The 16,818-nt window shown below is 40.3% G+C and overlaps 1 protein-coding gene across 3 annotated transcripts in view; it reads right to left on the reverse strand.

The window, feature by feature from the left end:
- Nucleotides 1-16,818, reverse strand: part of SLC25A12 (solute carrier family 25 member 12) — a 194,907-nt gene that overhangs the window by 2,359 nt on the left and 175,730 nt on the right. For all 3 annotated transcript variants that reach the window (XM_027588356.2, XM_027588358.1, XM_027588357.1), the window contains exons 14-17: nt 4,927-5,067; nt 2,965-3,103; nt 214-372; nt 8-98 (exon numbers count right to left, since the gene is read on the reverse strand). In XM_027588356.2, coding sequence (XP_027444157.1) covers nt 8-98; nt 214-372; nt 2,965-3,103; nt 4,927-5,067 — 530 coding nt within the window. The remainder of the gene's footprint in view (nt 1-7; nt 99-213; nt 373-2,964; nt 3,104-4,926; nt 5,068-16,818) is intronic.

Here is a 16,818-nt window from a genome sequence, read left to right on the forward strand (position 1 = left end):
CACTTACAGGCCTCCAAAATCAATGTAAAACCATCGCTGGAGAAGTTCATAGGTGACCAAGGTAACACCAAACTGGGGAGAAGATCGAAACACTCGAGCTGAAAAACAGACGGGAGTGAGGATACTGAACATGACTGTGGCAAAGCCAGTCGGTGAGTAATGGGAGCAGGTCCCTAACACTAGCGAGCCATTCTGCATGGCCGTAGCCCTTACCTGCAGTCCCCTTCCAAAATGCTGAGGGCCCCTCTTCCCGGAGTATCTTCCTGAAACAGTCAATGACACCACTGTATGTCGTCTGGCCCGCACGGGCGGCCACTTGCAGTCTTGTCTTGATGACATCAGCGGGGGTCACCAGGGAAGCAGCAGGCACACCTTTCAGGAGAAGGGCACACTGAAGTCACCCAAAGTACCTTATAAGGAGCAGAAATACTGCTAACAGCCAACAGTACAAATGGCAACTTTAACTGCTCTAACTCCAATAAATAGGTGCCTGGGCACTCATTGGAAAAAGGATACATAAGCCTATTAGCTGCTTCAGTGTGGAACAACATTCTTTTTTCTTTCTGAATTAGGAAAATCACTCTACATTGCGTGATCCCAAAGAACTAGGAGAGGAAAAAATGCAGCAATATTACTAGGACATTCCCAAGTATTCCCTTTTAGGTTTCAATGATTTTACCTCCTTTTTTTTCAGCAAATAAGATACAAGTATTTTTGTATATAATAAGAAATGAGGACACTGCCCATTTGATGAATGCTAAACGTAGTGTTTTCTTGCTGATTCTTGTTGCCTTACTGCACAAGGTGAATGTCAATAGTCATATCCACTCACCTGTTTGAGGGGCTAACTCGGGAGTTGGCTGGGACTCTTTTCAGACATGCTTACATGACAGAAGTCATTACAACAGGAGCTGAGGCGGCCAGGCAACCAGTTAAGGAACAATAGGGGAACTGGTCATCAAAAGGCTTCATCATCCATCCCCTGTGCCGGAGCTCCCTGGGGTCATGCTGAGATTGATCAGCAGTGGGACACCCAAGACAGATTTCACAACCACATCTTTCCCTTATAAAACAAAGCTGGGGACAAAGGAGCAAGATAACCTTCCTCAGAGGGATGATATTCAGTTGGGTCTATGACTATCACTGAATCATCACTAGGCAGATGGAGCTGGCGGACCTGTGGGACCAATGGGAGCCGCTGTTGCAGGAGGATGCAAATACCTCCGCTCCACGCGGCCCTGCACCGTAGTCAGATGAAACTAGGTAAACTGCCTGTCTTTGGAATGTTCTGAATTCTAAATGTTCTTAGGGCCTGCCAGCAAGGCTTTACTGGTAAAAATTAGAAAAAATCACCTCTCATTCTGAAAACCAACATCAAATATCTGGGGGCAAATTTCACGGCGCTGACAGTTCCATGAAAATGTTTACTTGGTTCCATCAATCACTGGCAAAATACCTGTCCATAATTAGACTGTTCTTTGGCTGGTTTTTTTTGTTGCTGTTTTGTTGTGTTGTTTTGTTTTGTTGCTGCTGACTGGAAAGCAGAGGCAAACGCTTGGGGGGAAAATTTGCTGGCCCCATTTAAAAGTGGGAGACTTTGCTGAGTACGGAAAAGGGGCTGGAGGAACACTCAGTGCCAACATGGAGCAGGTAGCTTTTCTGGCTTTTAAAGGACGGAAGTAACAAATGCCAGAGAACATGGGATTTGCTAGACCCCAAATAAGGGCTCAGAGCTCCCTTGGGAGAGTTTCTTAACCATCACAAGTCATTCCCTGTCATCATGGGTGAGAATAAGAACACGGTCCATCCCAACACCCTCAGAACCCCACCATACACACTACACTCTTGGAAGTGCCCAGGCTGTCCGGCTGTCCAGCCAGGGCACCAGAGGAGAATGAACCCAGTGAGAGCTACACAGTACCATGAGCCCAGGCAGGCAGACTGACACCGAGCATCTGGATACTACGTTTGAGTGGGTGTTCACCCTTCACCTTTCTATCCTGGACCAGCAGTAATGGGGAGCAAACACACACCCTTTCCTTCCTCTGTCATTTCTGAGAGCTGGTGCAGCCAAGAACACCTGGTCCTCCCCTTCTATCCCAAGTTAGCTCCTTCAAGAGGAAGGCTAGACCTGTGAGATTGGAAGGAAAAAACTTAGTACCTTTCTACATTTGTTAGGCTCCTCTTTCAAATGGAATCTCTTTTGTGTCTAACTTGGGAACTCAGACCAAATGAAGATTTTCACTTGTTCCACTGACATCTGAGCTCCTATTATTACTATGCTGGCCATGAAGGGAAAGCAAAAATGAAAAAAATGAAACTCTTGCCCTCAAAAAGCTCCCAGCCTAGTACGGAAAATAAAACTTATGCAAACAACTATTACTAAAGAAAGTGTTAAGGGACAGAGAAGAGATGCCAATTGAGTATAGGGTCGTTTGCCGGGCAAGTACTGCATATTTGTATCTAACGAGAACGATGATAGAAGGAACACTGACAGTATCATGAAGAAAGCTCAATTTTGAGCCAATCATGTAGACTCCATCATGCAGAAATAGCAAGTGAGGCATGCTAGACCTGGGCATCACATGAGTTACAATGAAGCAACTGATTTGATGAAGAACTCTTCCACCTTTATGCTTAGCTTGGCTGCACCCAAGGTTTCAGGGGCACGGGAGGCTAAGAAGCATGTTAATGATGAAAGCCCAATTTAGATGGGCAGATCTAATTTGGCTCTGAGTTGCTAAGCTGCATTACGCTGTTTATCCACATTATGCAAATGTAATTAACTCTCATCAGAATTACAGCACATCCCACAAAGGAGAAAAAGCGATCATATTTAAACTAAGTCAGATACAAACAATAACCCTCCCAGAAATAAAGGCGGACAGTGCACAGAAATTGTGTACTTCTTAAAGAGAATGGGGGTAGGGTTCTTTGGCTTAAAAAAAAAAAAATTGTAGTTACCTGCCATGGCTCCAGCTGCAAGGAGATTTATACCTCCCACGTGTCCATTTTCATCAGCCAGAAGTAGTTTGCAATGAGCATAAACAGGAAAATAGATTGCAGAGAAGGGAATGTCTCGGAGGAAACACGCTTTGGCACCCTGTCACAAGTGAGGAAACAGTGCAAAACAGTTGTGTAAACAGGGCCGTGAATGCCCACAACGGATGCCTTAAGTGTTCCCTCAAACAGCATGGGGACTGAGTGGAATGGAAATGGCGGGGGGGGAACAAGATGGGCATAGGAAATATACCTGACTCAAAGTTTGAGAAAGGCTGGCGGACCCTGGAGACCTAGAGTTAGTTAACTGGGTAATGATGTTATCCTGAGAACTAAGAATTTTCTGGCATTTGCAATATAGATTCAGATTTTAAGGTTAAAAAAAATTCAGTTCTCAAACCTCCAGGCTGTTTGTTCTGTGTGGCTTTGGTGGATGCGAGGGAGAGGGGCATGGGTGGGAACAGACTTGGGAACCTAATGTTAATACCTTGATTCCAAAGCAACCAGCAAAGGCAGTCCACAAAACTAACAATTCATCCGTTCGATCTACACAGCATAGAGCCCATGAAGTACCAGTTAAGCTATAGGCAGTGACACTGGAAAAGAAAGGTGACTATTCGAGGGAATGGGAAAAAGAAACTACTCTTGGGTAGCAGAGGATTGGGGGAACTGGGACAAATTATTTTAGCAGAAGTTTCCACTGGAATAGAAAGCTACCCAGGGATAGCTCATCTCAGTGACTGAGGAACAATAAACACCTTCCTCAACTTGGTCAGTCACCCAGGCTATTCTCCTGCCCAGGGCTTGACCTGAATACTCATCTTCCAGCCGAATACTCCATCTTTGGCCCTTGTTTCCCTAATGGTTCTGTTTTGAAAAGACAAACTCAAAACATTAAAAAAAAAAAAAATCCAAGGAATCTCTGAAGGATGATATAGACAGAAGCAGTATTAATAAATTCAGCTCTCAAAAGGAATTCCAAAAAGGATGGAAATTGGGGGCGGAGGGCAGGAAATGTGTACAGAACTCTCTCAAGATAAGCATCATTGGTTTACTGGTCTCCTAAGAGAGTACCTGTATGATTCTAATCTAGAGTATTTCTGATTTCCAATTCGTAGCTACAGAAGCCAATTTACACATTTCTACAGTGATAGATCTGTAAATAAATCAGATGCTGTAGAAACACTGTTGTCTAATAGCAGCCAAATTTACGTATTCCCCCCTTATGCCAGGCAAAAGAATGGAAAGAAATACTCTTCCTTGTTTAAGAAAAATAATAGCTTCTGCTCCATTACATCCGATCTGTAATGATGGGAGTAAGTATACCTGCAGGGAAGGAGTCTGTTGACTGGCATTTTGCTAAAGTACAGTACACTCTGTGGGGTGTGTGTGTGTGTGTGTGTGTGTGTGTGTGTGTGTGTGTGTGTTTTAATGGAATTCATTATTGACAAATCCCACCCCTTAACTTCTTAAAAACCTAAATTCTCCCAAACTCTGCTACTGTTTCATTGTGGTCAAATTATTAAGACAAACAGAAGCTCCTACTGGGAAGATAACAATAGAGATAACTCAGACTCAAAATAAACACAGGACTATTTTGAAGCCCTAAAAAACAGACCAAAGAGAACACCAAAGAAACTTTTCCCAAACCTGCCATCAAATCAAAGGCTGTGAGGTGGGCCTCCCTGCCGGCACCTTCAGAAAGGCTGAAGGCGACAACAGGAGAGTGTGTTTGTATAGCCCACTGCCTCTAATAAAAGTGTCCTGATTTTGTCTTTTTGTCCGATTTTGTACTCGAGGAACTACCCTGCTGGACAAAACTGCTTCTCCACTTTGCAGGGAGAAGCCTGGTTTCCACATTCTTTCACGGTTCTATTGAGTACATGACAAGCTCTCTACTGAGATCACCCAAGGAAATCTACTCACCTTATACAGACCAAAAAGTCCCAGGTCCCGGAGTACATTCAGGGCGCTGACCCTGGGTCCTGTGGTGATCTCTCCAGCTACCTGCAGGCGAATCTTTACTATCTCCAGTGGATTAGTAAAGATGACTTGAGAGCCGCCAGCCTGCAGGCAAGGGAGGAGAGACAGAAGCAGATTTCCAAATCAGAGACGGACAGGAGCGTTACCAAGAAAAATCCAGAAAAGCCTCTACACGGCACCACTTTACTCCTCCCTCTTCACAGGGGAATGAGAGGCCCACACTTCGGCCAATGCTAGAGGGGCTCACAGGGATGGTCCCAAACTCAGTTTCAAGCTAATCTGTGTCTGGATTTGTTTTGATTTGAAATGTCAAGAGTATTTCTCAAACCAGTCTTTCCGGGGTCAACCCAGCCATATCCAAAATGGCAAAACTAATAAACACATTTGGAAAACAAAAGTGAAGCCAGATGAGGCAGCAGGGAGCTTCCCAATGAAAGGGAAAGAGATGGTAAAAGACTGGTTGGTATATTTTGTAAGCTGGAGGTAAAATGTGGATCTACAAGCGTCACTTTCCTTCTCTTACCAAGGATTCATTTTAGCTCAGCCATCCGCTTCCACTTCCTTGGATTGTAGAACAATTAACACAATTTCGCCCCACAGAGGTGCCTAAGTCATAGGGGAAAAATCTCCCCCCGCCCCGTTCAAATTCTAAAATCTATTAAATTGAGCAAAACTCTTGAGACAGATACGTAGCTAAAAGGAGAGAACCTAGAAAGATACTTTCAGTATCAAGACAAAACCAGAAAAACTCTGCTGGGAAATGGATCATCTAGTTACCATGAGTAGGAAACTGGGCAAATCAAAGCTACACTCCACAATGGTAGTGAGTGACAGGGATTTGAATTTGGATAATAAGGGTGTATTTGAATCTGAAATCTGTTAACTAGTGGGGGGGGGGAGAATGTGTAACAAAACTGCTACCAATTCTTTTTTTTCTTTTAGTTTTTTGTAAGGAAAAAATGTGTTTGTATGAGTGTGTGTATATAGGATATATAAAAATACATTTTTAAAGCATAAATATAGGGGCGCATGGGCGGTGTCTGCCTTCGGCTCAGGTCATGATCTCAGGTCCTGGGATCGAGGTCCTCCCATCAGGCTCCCTGCTCAGAGGGTAGTCTGCTTTTCCCTCTCCCTCTGTCACCTCCCTGCTGCTCATGGCTCTGTCTCTCTCTCTCTTAAATAAATAAATAAAATCTTGTAAAAAAAAAAATAAAACATAAATATATGTATCTCCACGAAGTGAAAAAATCTCACTTGCACATCTTCATCTGAACTGCAGCTGTTTGGATTACACAATCATAACCATAGTCACATAATCATATTATACTATATAATCGTAACTTCACTGCAGTACCATGTCCCATGTGGAACAGGAACTAGGAAAGGCCTCACTGGGGCCAATTCCACAGGTACAGAAACACTACAAACGATACCCTTAAAAATCATGTGCAGCATTCAATGACACTTCAATACTCTACCTTCACCCACATTCCTGTTCATGTTTCTAAAACCCACAGTCCTTCCAGTCCTACTTCCAAGGGGTAGCAGGTCTCAGCCCATTCTCAACTCTGCCTGCTCCAACCTTGACCCCTTACTCCTACAGACCACGCCGTCCCCAAGTGCCAACACTGATACAAGAGCCCTTTCGGCTCTGTGGGAAGCTTACTATCCTGGATTCCCCAGAGCCCTGATCCCTTTGTTGTCCACCAGGCATGGGGGTGCAGCAATGTGCTGTCTCTCTCTGGGTTTCCCGTGACTCCCAACTCCACAATCCATACCACTGGCACACAAACCCCAGAGTGACAACTGACCCAATTTTACATGTTGATTTGCCTGAGTTTCCTTCTCTTAATTTACTGTGCTGCAGGGAGAAGGAAGCATTTCAGTGTTTCAATCTAAGCAAACAATACTTTCAAAAGGATTGCTGGGTGAAAAATTATGTTAAAATGATAATCGAAATAATTGCTCCCACAGCTAGTATTAAAGACCAAACCAATTGAAAAAGTTTACTACTTCCCTGAAACCTCATGTTTAAATAATGGTTGTGAAGACTACCTTTGGGAAAATGCACCTTATGTTCTAAACTAAAGCAGATAAAAAAAAAAAAAAAAAAAGACAGAAACACAAATTTTGATTATAATCCCCAAACTTTGCCACCATCAGATGATGTCAAACCTTGGATGCCATTCATTAATTATGGACATCATGTTTAAACAATACAAAGTTCTTCCATGTTTTTAATCGTTAGTAAAGTAAAGTATAATGTCCCACAGAGCAGGCGTTCTCCAGCCGGTCATACCCCACCCCACAGCTCCTCCTGCTCTCCTCACCAGGCCCTTCGGAAATAATTGCCAGTTGATTGAGATTCGTACTCCTTCAACAACTCTTCACATTTCTTTCTGAGTGTACATGTAACATCTAACACGTTAACTCTTGTATGCTTTGAAGATCTGTTACCCAGAATGCATACTAAGTCCTGAGAATGCAATGGACATAAACTGATTTGCATTTATATATACACCTGACAAGTTAGCATGTAAACAAGAAAGCAATGACACTGTAGCAAGGCACACATCTATGAGTGTGGTTCACACTTATGTACTCTACTATATTTGAAGGGAGAAAACGTCTAGCAATTGCATAGTCTGTATATGTCTTAAAAATTTCTATTTTAAAGAACCTTATGATAGGCCTAGGACTATATAGGCCAAAACTATCCAGAAACATTGAATAATTTTAGAAAAAATAAAGATTGTTATTTAAGTTGTCTAAAACTTTGGTAACACTTACAGGGCAACATCCACAGCAAATACGCACTGTCCTTTTCTAAACTCTGAGATTGACCACTATCTCACACATGTTAAACTGGGGACAGTGGGATGGGGGAAGAAAATCTGCAATTAATTCAATCCTTCTAGTGAGAAATCTAGAGACATAGAACAAGGATTATGTTTTATCACATTCTTAACTGTTTCCTCTCTGAAAAACTAACACAGGAAAATAGCATTTCTCTTCTATTTTAAGGCTCTACTGATTGTGAGTGATATTATTACATTAAAAACAGCTTTTCACAGGGAAAAAACACAGTAAACATAATCAATGAACATAATGAATTTCAGAAAGTATCAAGTTGTGAAATAAAAATATGGTAACTTTTCAATGGAAAAAAGTATCTGTATTTTTACAAATATGCTAATGTTTGCTGTTCTACAAATATGCAAATATGTTTGCTAGTTTAAAGAGCAACAAAGTTAAACAAAAAAGTGTACATGCCCAACAAGGTAATAGTTAAGGAGAAACAATTATAAGCTCTTAAGCAATAAGATCTGGTAATAAAATTATGCCAAGTAACATAAACCAAACATAAAACATAGGTATGCACTGATCAAAATTAGTTTGTCAAAATTAGAATGGCTGAGGCATGAAAATATTGGTTGCCTTCTGGAAAGAGAAATGAGTACCTGAAAGAATTTTTAAAGCATACTCTATTGTTCCTTTTAAATTCTGAATCATGAAATGTATTAAGTACTCAAAAAAACCAACCAAAAAACAAGAAACAGAACTGGTCTTAGAAACAATGGCTTCCTTTATAGACTAGGTCCTCTCTCACATTCTTCCCCATGATAAATTTGGTATTTATATACATTAAATGCATTTTAAAAACTAGCACTAGTTATCTGCGGATCCAAAACTTTAAACAGGCTTATCCATCTATGTAAATATGAACATCAAAAAAATCTAAGCAATTATAGCTAGTGATTTGAAATAACAAAGATATCTACAATTTCAAATTACATCATGATGATAAACAGTTCTATACTCTTAGTGGACTTGGTCTAATTTGACATCCTGATGCTTACATTAGATAATACCCTTCTATGCAGCACGCTTGGTGACTTTTTCCCCCTTACCAAATTACCAAAATTAGCCTCTAAACTTCTAATGGTGAAATTTCCCTCTTCAAATCTGCTGCTTATTCTTATAAAGAGAGGCAAACATTAATATTAAAACTTTTAGAGGCTTTCATTTTTCATTACTAAGTTGTTTCGTTGTTCTAGAAATGAATTACAAGTGACACAAAAAAAGAACAAATCTCATTTTGAATGAAGGTTATCTATATATGACAGAAATGGAAAGAATGTAAACACTTCCATTTAATCTTGCATCACATAATTATTTTTTTAGTGAGAAAATAAACCAACTAAAGTGGGCAGTAAAAATTAGGAGGAAAAAGTATGTAATATTGAGATGTCACCAGGCCTCTGATGTGCCTGAGGCCAAGGGGTTGCACACAGGATTAGGCCTGTTCAACCTCCTGCCCTTAAAATCCTACCCCAGGGGCAGAGTCCACAAAGAGGCGGGCGACCTGGCCCTGCTTGTGCCCAGTCTCCTGTTTACTTTCTTCTTTGATCTGTTTTCTCCTGTCGTTTGGAACTATTTCCCTCCTACTACAATCTGAACAATTCATTATAGTCTTCCCTTACAGAGATTGATGAAAATCTAACTTCAATTTAAGGCCACACCAGGAACTTGAACAGATGTACAAAATATGTGCATTTAAAATAACCAAGCTAATAAAAGCCACAGAATTAGCTGTCACCAGGACTGACTCCAGAAGAATAGGAACAGTGACTCTCTCTCACATGCCATCAACCAAGCATTCTTAGATATTTTATAAAGCAATGGGAAATGCAATGGTTCTTTCTAAAATAGCCTAGGACCATGATAACTTAAAAGGAGTAAGTTGCAATTTGCTCACTGCTGAGTCACTGATATATGGACTCTGAACTTGTTCACATATGTATATGTGCTCACACAAGTATGCACGCATCAAGTTGGGGAGCACACTGATTCCTGGGACGGTGGGTGTAGATACTATTTCCAACAACTCTTTGGAGATATGCAAACTCAGTTTGCTGAGGGAGACACAGCATAAGGGCTGGTCAGCTACAAATCATGGCCCTAGGATTAGTAAATGCTCCAACTAACAAGTGGACCTCTTGCTGCACCTATGGGTGTGGACACCCATAGGCCGAAGGGAGGAAGCATGGAAGAGTAGAAAGATTCTAGATTTGTTGATCTATACTGTCATTAACTTTGTAGCCTTGGATAGGTCAAAACCTTTCCAGTCCCTGGTTTCCTAATATGACAATAGGGATCCCAACAACTGCCCCCATATACCTCACAGAGCTCTTGTGCACTAATGTGAGAGCACTGTGCAGACTGAAGGGAAGGGATGTATTCTTCAGGAGCTATGTTCACACAGGGCTAAGAACATCTGCAACATGCTAAGATGACACTAGCCTTTTGCTGAGCGTTAAATCTGTTCTGAGTCAAAAACTTCTACCCATTCAGAAGAATACACTCTCTGAAAGAGGTAATGTGATCAGGCAGGTATGTGCTCTGGTTAGAGTTTAACATAAAAACAGGTACTTATCAATGGGATTTTTTAAAAATACATATAGATCAGTCCATTTAGACTAATTAACTTTCTGCTTTTTTGACTTGGAAAGATACTAAATTTTTTTCCTGTTTAAGTTTATAGATAGTCTAAGAAACTCTACATAATCTTTTCTTTGAAAAAACCACCACAGAGAGGGCAGGTCAACATGGTAGAGAAAAACCCAGAACACACCAAAACTACACCTACATATAGAACAATTCTCTCTGAAAAAGACGTGAAAACTAGCTCAACAGCTCCTCCACAACAACGGATAAAAAGACCACAATGAGACAGGTGAAACAGGCAGAGATGCAGTATGGCCAAAAACCCCACTTGTGCGGGGATGACCCACAAGCAAGAGTGATTTCACAAATACAGAGAACATCCATGAGGAGCAACAGGTTCAAGTTCTACATCAGGCACCCCAACTCTTGGGACCTGTACCAGAGAGACAAGTCCCCAAAATATCTGGCTTTAAAAACCAAGAGATCCAAAGGGCTAAAGGAAACTGAGACTCCCCATTTGAAGGGTTCATGCACACACTCAAGCTATGACCCAGCGCAAAAGCAGCAGGTTAGAGGGCACCTACACCACATGTGACAGAGATTCATTGGCTAGACATAAGGCATCTGCGGGAAGAAGAGGGGTCTGTTGGAACCCTCCCTGAGGATGAGGGTGCTGACAGGAGCCATTCTGCACTCTTCTCCTGCCTTGGTGGTGCTGGCACTGGTAGGCATCATTTTTTACTCTTCCTCTCCTTGCCCCAACCCTGCACTCTCCCAGAGCCTTGTTCCACTAAACCCAGTGGCAAGCTTACCCCAGCCCTGCCTTCTCCTGTGACTCCAGCCCTGCTAACCCTGGCAGGTGAGCTTACCCTGGCCCAGCACTTTCATGAGGCCCTGCCAAAGCAAGTGGGTGCATGCAGTCCACACAGGGGATACCCCTTGAGCATCTGTAGTCATGGGACTGGCATTTCTGGGGCCCATGGGACTGAAACAATTGGAGAGACAGTTCTTAACAGGCTACCACCCCCAGGGTACACAGGCAACAGACAGAAACACACCCCCATCTTCCTGTGAGCACTTCTTCAAGACTGGGAGAGACACCTGTTTTGCCTAATATAGAAAAACAAATAGAGTCAAGCTGAGGAAACAGGAATGTGTTCCAAATGAAAGAACAAGACAAAAGCCCAGTAAAAAAAATCTCAATGAAATGGAGAGAAGTCATTTACCTGATAAAAAGTTCAAAGTAATGGTCATAAAGATGCTTTCCAATCTTGGGAGAAGAATGTATGAATAAACAGAACTTCAATAAGGGGACATATAATGTAAAAAAGTACAAAAAAGAAGAGCTGAAAAATGCAATAACTGAACTGAAAAATATACTAAATGGATTCAACAGCAGACCAGATGAAAGAGAAGAGAGGCTCAGTGACCTGGAAGACAAGGTGGTAAAACTCACCCAGAGTGACAAAAAGAATTGCTGCAGCTCTACAAATAGAAAAGTGACCACATTCTGCAAGAATCACAAGATGGAAAAACTCACCTCAAAAAAGAGAACAAGAGGTAGTACTGACGGCCAGGGACCTAATCAGTATGGATATAAGATGTGAGAATTAGAGTTCAGAATAACGATTATAAAATACTAGCTGGGCTTGAAAAAAGCATAGAAGACACGAGAAAATCACCTTCTGGAGAAATAAAAGACCTAAAACCGAATCAAGTTAAAATCAAAAAGGCTATTAATGAGATGCAATAAAACTAGAGGCTCTGACTGCTAGGATAAAAGAGGCAAAAAAGAAAATTAGTGATACAGAAGACCAAATGATGGAGAATGAAGAAGCCGAGAAAAACGGGATAAACAACTACTGGCAAGGCTGTCATTCAAAATAAAAGGAGAGATAAAAAGCTTCCAGGACAAAAAGAAACTAAAAGAATTTGTAATCACTAAACCAGCCCTGCAAGAAATAATAAAGGGGATCCTGTAAGTGAAGAGAGAACCCCAAAGTAATATAGACCAAAAAGGAAAAGAGGCTTTACAGGTAATACAATGGCATTAAATTCCTATCTTTCAATAGTTAACTCTGAATGTAAATTCCTATCTTTCAATAGTTAACTCTGAATGTAAATGGGCTAAATGCCTCTATCAAAAGACATAGGGTATCACATTGGATAAAAAAAAGCAAGACCCATAGATATACTGTCTGCATTTTATTTTTCTTAAAGATTTTATTTATTTATCAGAGAGCGCACAAGCAGGGGGAGCAGCAGGCAGAGGGAGAAGCAAACTCTCCACTGAGCAAGGAGCCCGATGAGGGACTTGATCCCAGGACTCTGGGCTCATGACCTGAGCCGAAAGCAGACATTTAACTGACTGAGGCACTGAGGCATCCCTGAAAGAGACTCATTTTAGACCCCAAGACACCACCAGATTGAAAGTGAGGGGGTGGAAAACTATTTATCATGCTAATGGACACCAAAAGATAGCTGGGGTGGCAATTCTTATATCAGACAATTAGATTTTAAACCAAACACTGTAATAAGAGATGAGGAAGGACACTATATCATAATTAGAGGGTCCATCCAACAAGAAGACCTAACAACTGGAAATATTTATGCCCCTAACATGGGAGCAGCCAATTATATAAACCAATTAATAACAAAATTAAAGAAACACATTCAAAATAATACAGTAATAGTAGGGGACTTTAACACCTCCCTCACTGAAATGGACAGATCACTTAAGCAGAAGATCAACAAGGAAACAAGGAATTTGAATGACACACTGGACCAGATGGACTTCACAGATATAATCAGAGCATTCCATCCTAAAGCAACAGAATACACATCCTTCTCAAGTGCACATGGAACATTCTTCAGAATAGATCACATACAGTGTCACAAATCAGGTCTAAACCAGTACCAAAAGATTGGGATCATTCTCTGCATATTTTCAGACCACAGTGCTTTGAAACTGGAACTCAATCACAAGAGGAAATTTGGAAAGAACTGAAATACATGGAGGCTAAAGAGCACCCTCCTAAAGAATGAATGGGTCAACCAAGAAATTAAAGAAGAATTAAATTCACGGAAGCAAATGAAAATGAAGACACAACTGTTCAAAATCTTTGGTGGTCCTAAGAGGGAAGTATATAGCAATACAAACCTTTCTCAGAAACAAAGTTCTCAAATACACAAACTAACCTTACACCTAAAGGAGCTAGAGAAAGAACAGCAAATAAAGCCTAAACCCAGCAGGAGACAAGAATTAATAAAGATTAGAGCAGAAATCAATGAATTAGAAACCAGAAACACAGATCAGAAATTAGGAGCTGGTTCTTTGAAAGAATTGATTGATAACCCCTGGCCAGACTTATCAAAAAGAAAAAAAAAAGGACCCAAATAAATAAAAATCATGAATGAAAGAGAAATCACAACCAACACAGAAGAAATACCATTTTAAGAACATATGATGAACAACTATACGCCAACAAATTAGGCAATCTAGAAGAAATGGATGCATTCCTAGAGATGTATAAACTACAAAACTGAAACAGAAAGAAATAGAAAACCTGAACAGACCCATAACCAGCAAGGAAATTGAAGCAGTCATCAAAAATCTCCCAAAAAACAAGAGTCCAGGGCTGGACGGCTTCCCAGGGGAATTCTACTAAACATTTAAAGAAGAATTAACACCTATTCTTCTAAAACTGTTTCAAAATATAGAAATGGGGGGCGTCTGGGTGGCTCAGTCATTAAGCGTCTGCCTTCGGCTCAGGACATGATCCCGGGGTCCTGGGATCAAACCCCGCATTGGGTTCCCTGCTCCGCGGGAAGCCCACTTCTCCCTCTCCCACTCCCCTTGCTTGTGTTCCTTCTCTTGCTTTGTCTCTCTCTGTCAAATAAATAAATAAAATCTTAAAAAAAAAAAAAAGTAAGGAAAACTTCCAAACTCTTTCTATGACGCCAGCATTACCTTGATCTCAAAACCAGACAAAGATCCCACCAGAAAGGAGAATTACAGACCAATATCCCTGATGAACATGGATGCAAAAATTCTCACCAAAATACTAACCAACAGGATCTAACAGTACATTAAAAGGATTATTCACCACCACTGAGTGGTATTTATTCCTGGGCTGCAAGGGTGATTCAACATCCGTAAATCAATCAATGTGATATAGTACATTAATAAAAGAAAGGACAAGAACCATATGATCCTCTCAATAGATGCAGAAAGAGCATTTGACAAAGTACAGCATCCTTTCTTTATTAAAATGATTCACAATGTAGGGATAGAGGGAACATACCTCAATACCATAAAAGCCAACTATGAAAAGCCCACAGCGAGTATAATTCTCAATGGGGAAAATCTGACAGCTCTTCCCCTAAGGTCAGAAACACAGCAAGGATGTCCTCTATCACCACTGCTGTTCAACATAGTAGAAGTCCTAGCCTCAGCAATGGGACAACAAAAAGAAATCAAAGGCATCCGAATCGGCAAAGTGGTCAAACTTACCCTTTGCAGAGGACATGACAGTCTATGTGGAAAACCCAAAAGGATGGTTGAACATCTGCAAATCAGTCCTTGTGATACACCACATCAACAAAATGAAAGCTAAAAATCACATGATCATCTCCATAGATGCAGAAAAAGCATCTGGCAAAATTCAGCATCCATTTAATGACAAGCTCACAACTAACATCACACTCAATGGTGAAAAACTGGAAGCATTTCCTCAAAGATCGGGAACAAGAGGATGCTTGCGTTCACCACTTTTATTCAACATAGAAATAAAAATTTTAGTCAGAGCAATTCAGCAAGGAAAAGGAACAAAAGGCATCCAAATTGGAGAGGAAAGAGTAAAACTCATTATTTGCAAATGACATGATTTTATATACAGAAAATCCAAAACACCTCCAAAAAACTGAATAAACAAATACAGTAAAGTTGCAGGATACAAAGTCAACATACAAAAAGCTGTTGTGTTTTTCTACACTGACAATGAACTGTCAGAAAGAGAAATTATGAAGAAAATTCCATTTACAATTGCATCAAAATGAATAAAATACCTATGAATAAATTTAAGGAGGTAAAAATCTGTACATAAAAAACTACATTGATAAAGGAAATGGAAGAAGACCCAAATAAACGGGAAGATGTTCTGTGCTCATGGACTGGAAGAATTAATATTGCTAAAAAGTCTGTATTACCCAAAGCAATCTATAGATTCAATGCAATCCCTATCAAAATCCCATGGCATTTTCACAGAAATAGAGCAAACCCTAAAATTTATATGAAACCACAAACGATCTTGAGTAGTCAAAGCAATCTTGGGAATGAAGGACAAAGCTGGAGACATTATGCTCGCTGATTTCAAGCAATATTTAAAAATGATAGTAATCAAAGCAGTATGGTGTTGGCATAAAAACATATAGAACATAAAAAGAGTCCAGAAATAAACTCATGCATCTATAGTCAATTACTTTACAACAAAGGAAGCAAGAACATACAATGGGGAAAGGATATTCTCCTCAATAAATGGTGTTGGAAAAACTGTACAGCCACATGCAAAAGAATGAAACTGTACCACTATCTTACCCCAAACACAAAAATTAACTAAAAATGTATTAAAAACCTGAATATAAGAGCAGAAACTATAAAACTCCTAGAAGAAAATGTAGGTGGTAAGCACCTTGATATTGCTCTTGGCAATGTCTTTTTGGATCTGACTTCAAAGGCAAAGGCGACAAAAGCAAAAATAAACAAATGGGACTACATCAAACTGAAAAGGTTTTGCACAGCAAAGGAAACCACCAACAAAATGAAAAGGCAACCCTACTTGAATGGGAGAAGATACTTGCAAATCATATATCCAACAAGGGGTTAATATCCAAAATATATAAAAAACTCATACAACTCAACAAAAAAACAATCCAGTTAAAAAATGGGTAGAGTATCTGAATAGCATTTTTCCAGAAAAGACATACAAGTGGCCAACAGGCATATGAAAAGATGCTTAATATTATTAATTACCAGGGAAATGTAAATCAAAGCCACAATGATATATTATCTCACACCTGTCAGAATGGCTATTCTCAAAAAGATAAGAAATAATAAGTGTTGGTGAGGACATGCACTGCTGCAGGGAATGTAAATTGTGCAGCCACTAGGGAAAACAGTATGGAGCTGCCTCAAAAAACTAAAAATAGAACTACCATATGATACAGCAGTATTACTTCTGGGTATTTATCCAAAGAAAAAGAAAACACTAATTTGAAAAGATATTTGCACCCCTATGTTTATTGCAGTATTATTCACAATAGCCAAGACACAGAAACAACCAAGGTGTCCACTGATCAATGAATGGATAAAGATGATGTGGTATATGT

This window comes from Zalophus californianus, chromosome 3 (assembly GCF_009762305.2).
Source record: "Zalophus californianus isolate mZalCal1 chromosome 3, mZalCal1.pri.v2, whole genome shotgun sequence".
NCBI lineage: Eukaryota > Metazoa > Chordata > Mammalia > Carnivora > Otariidae > Zalophus > Zalophus californianus.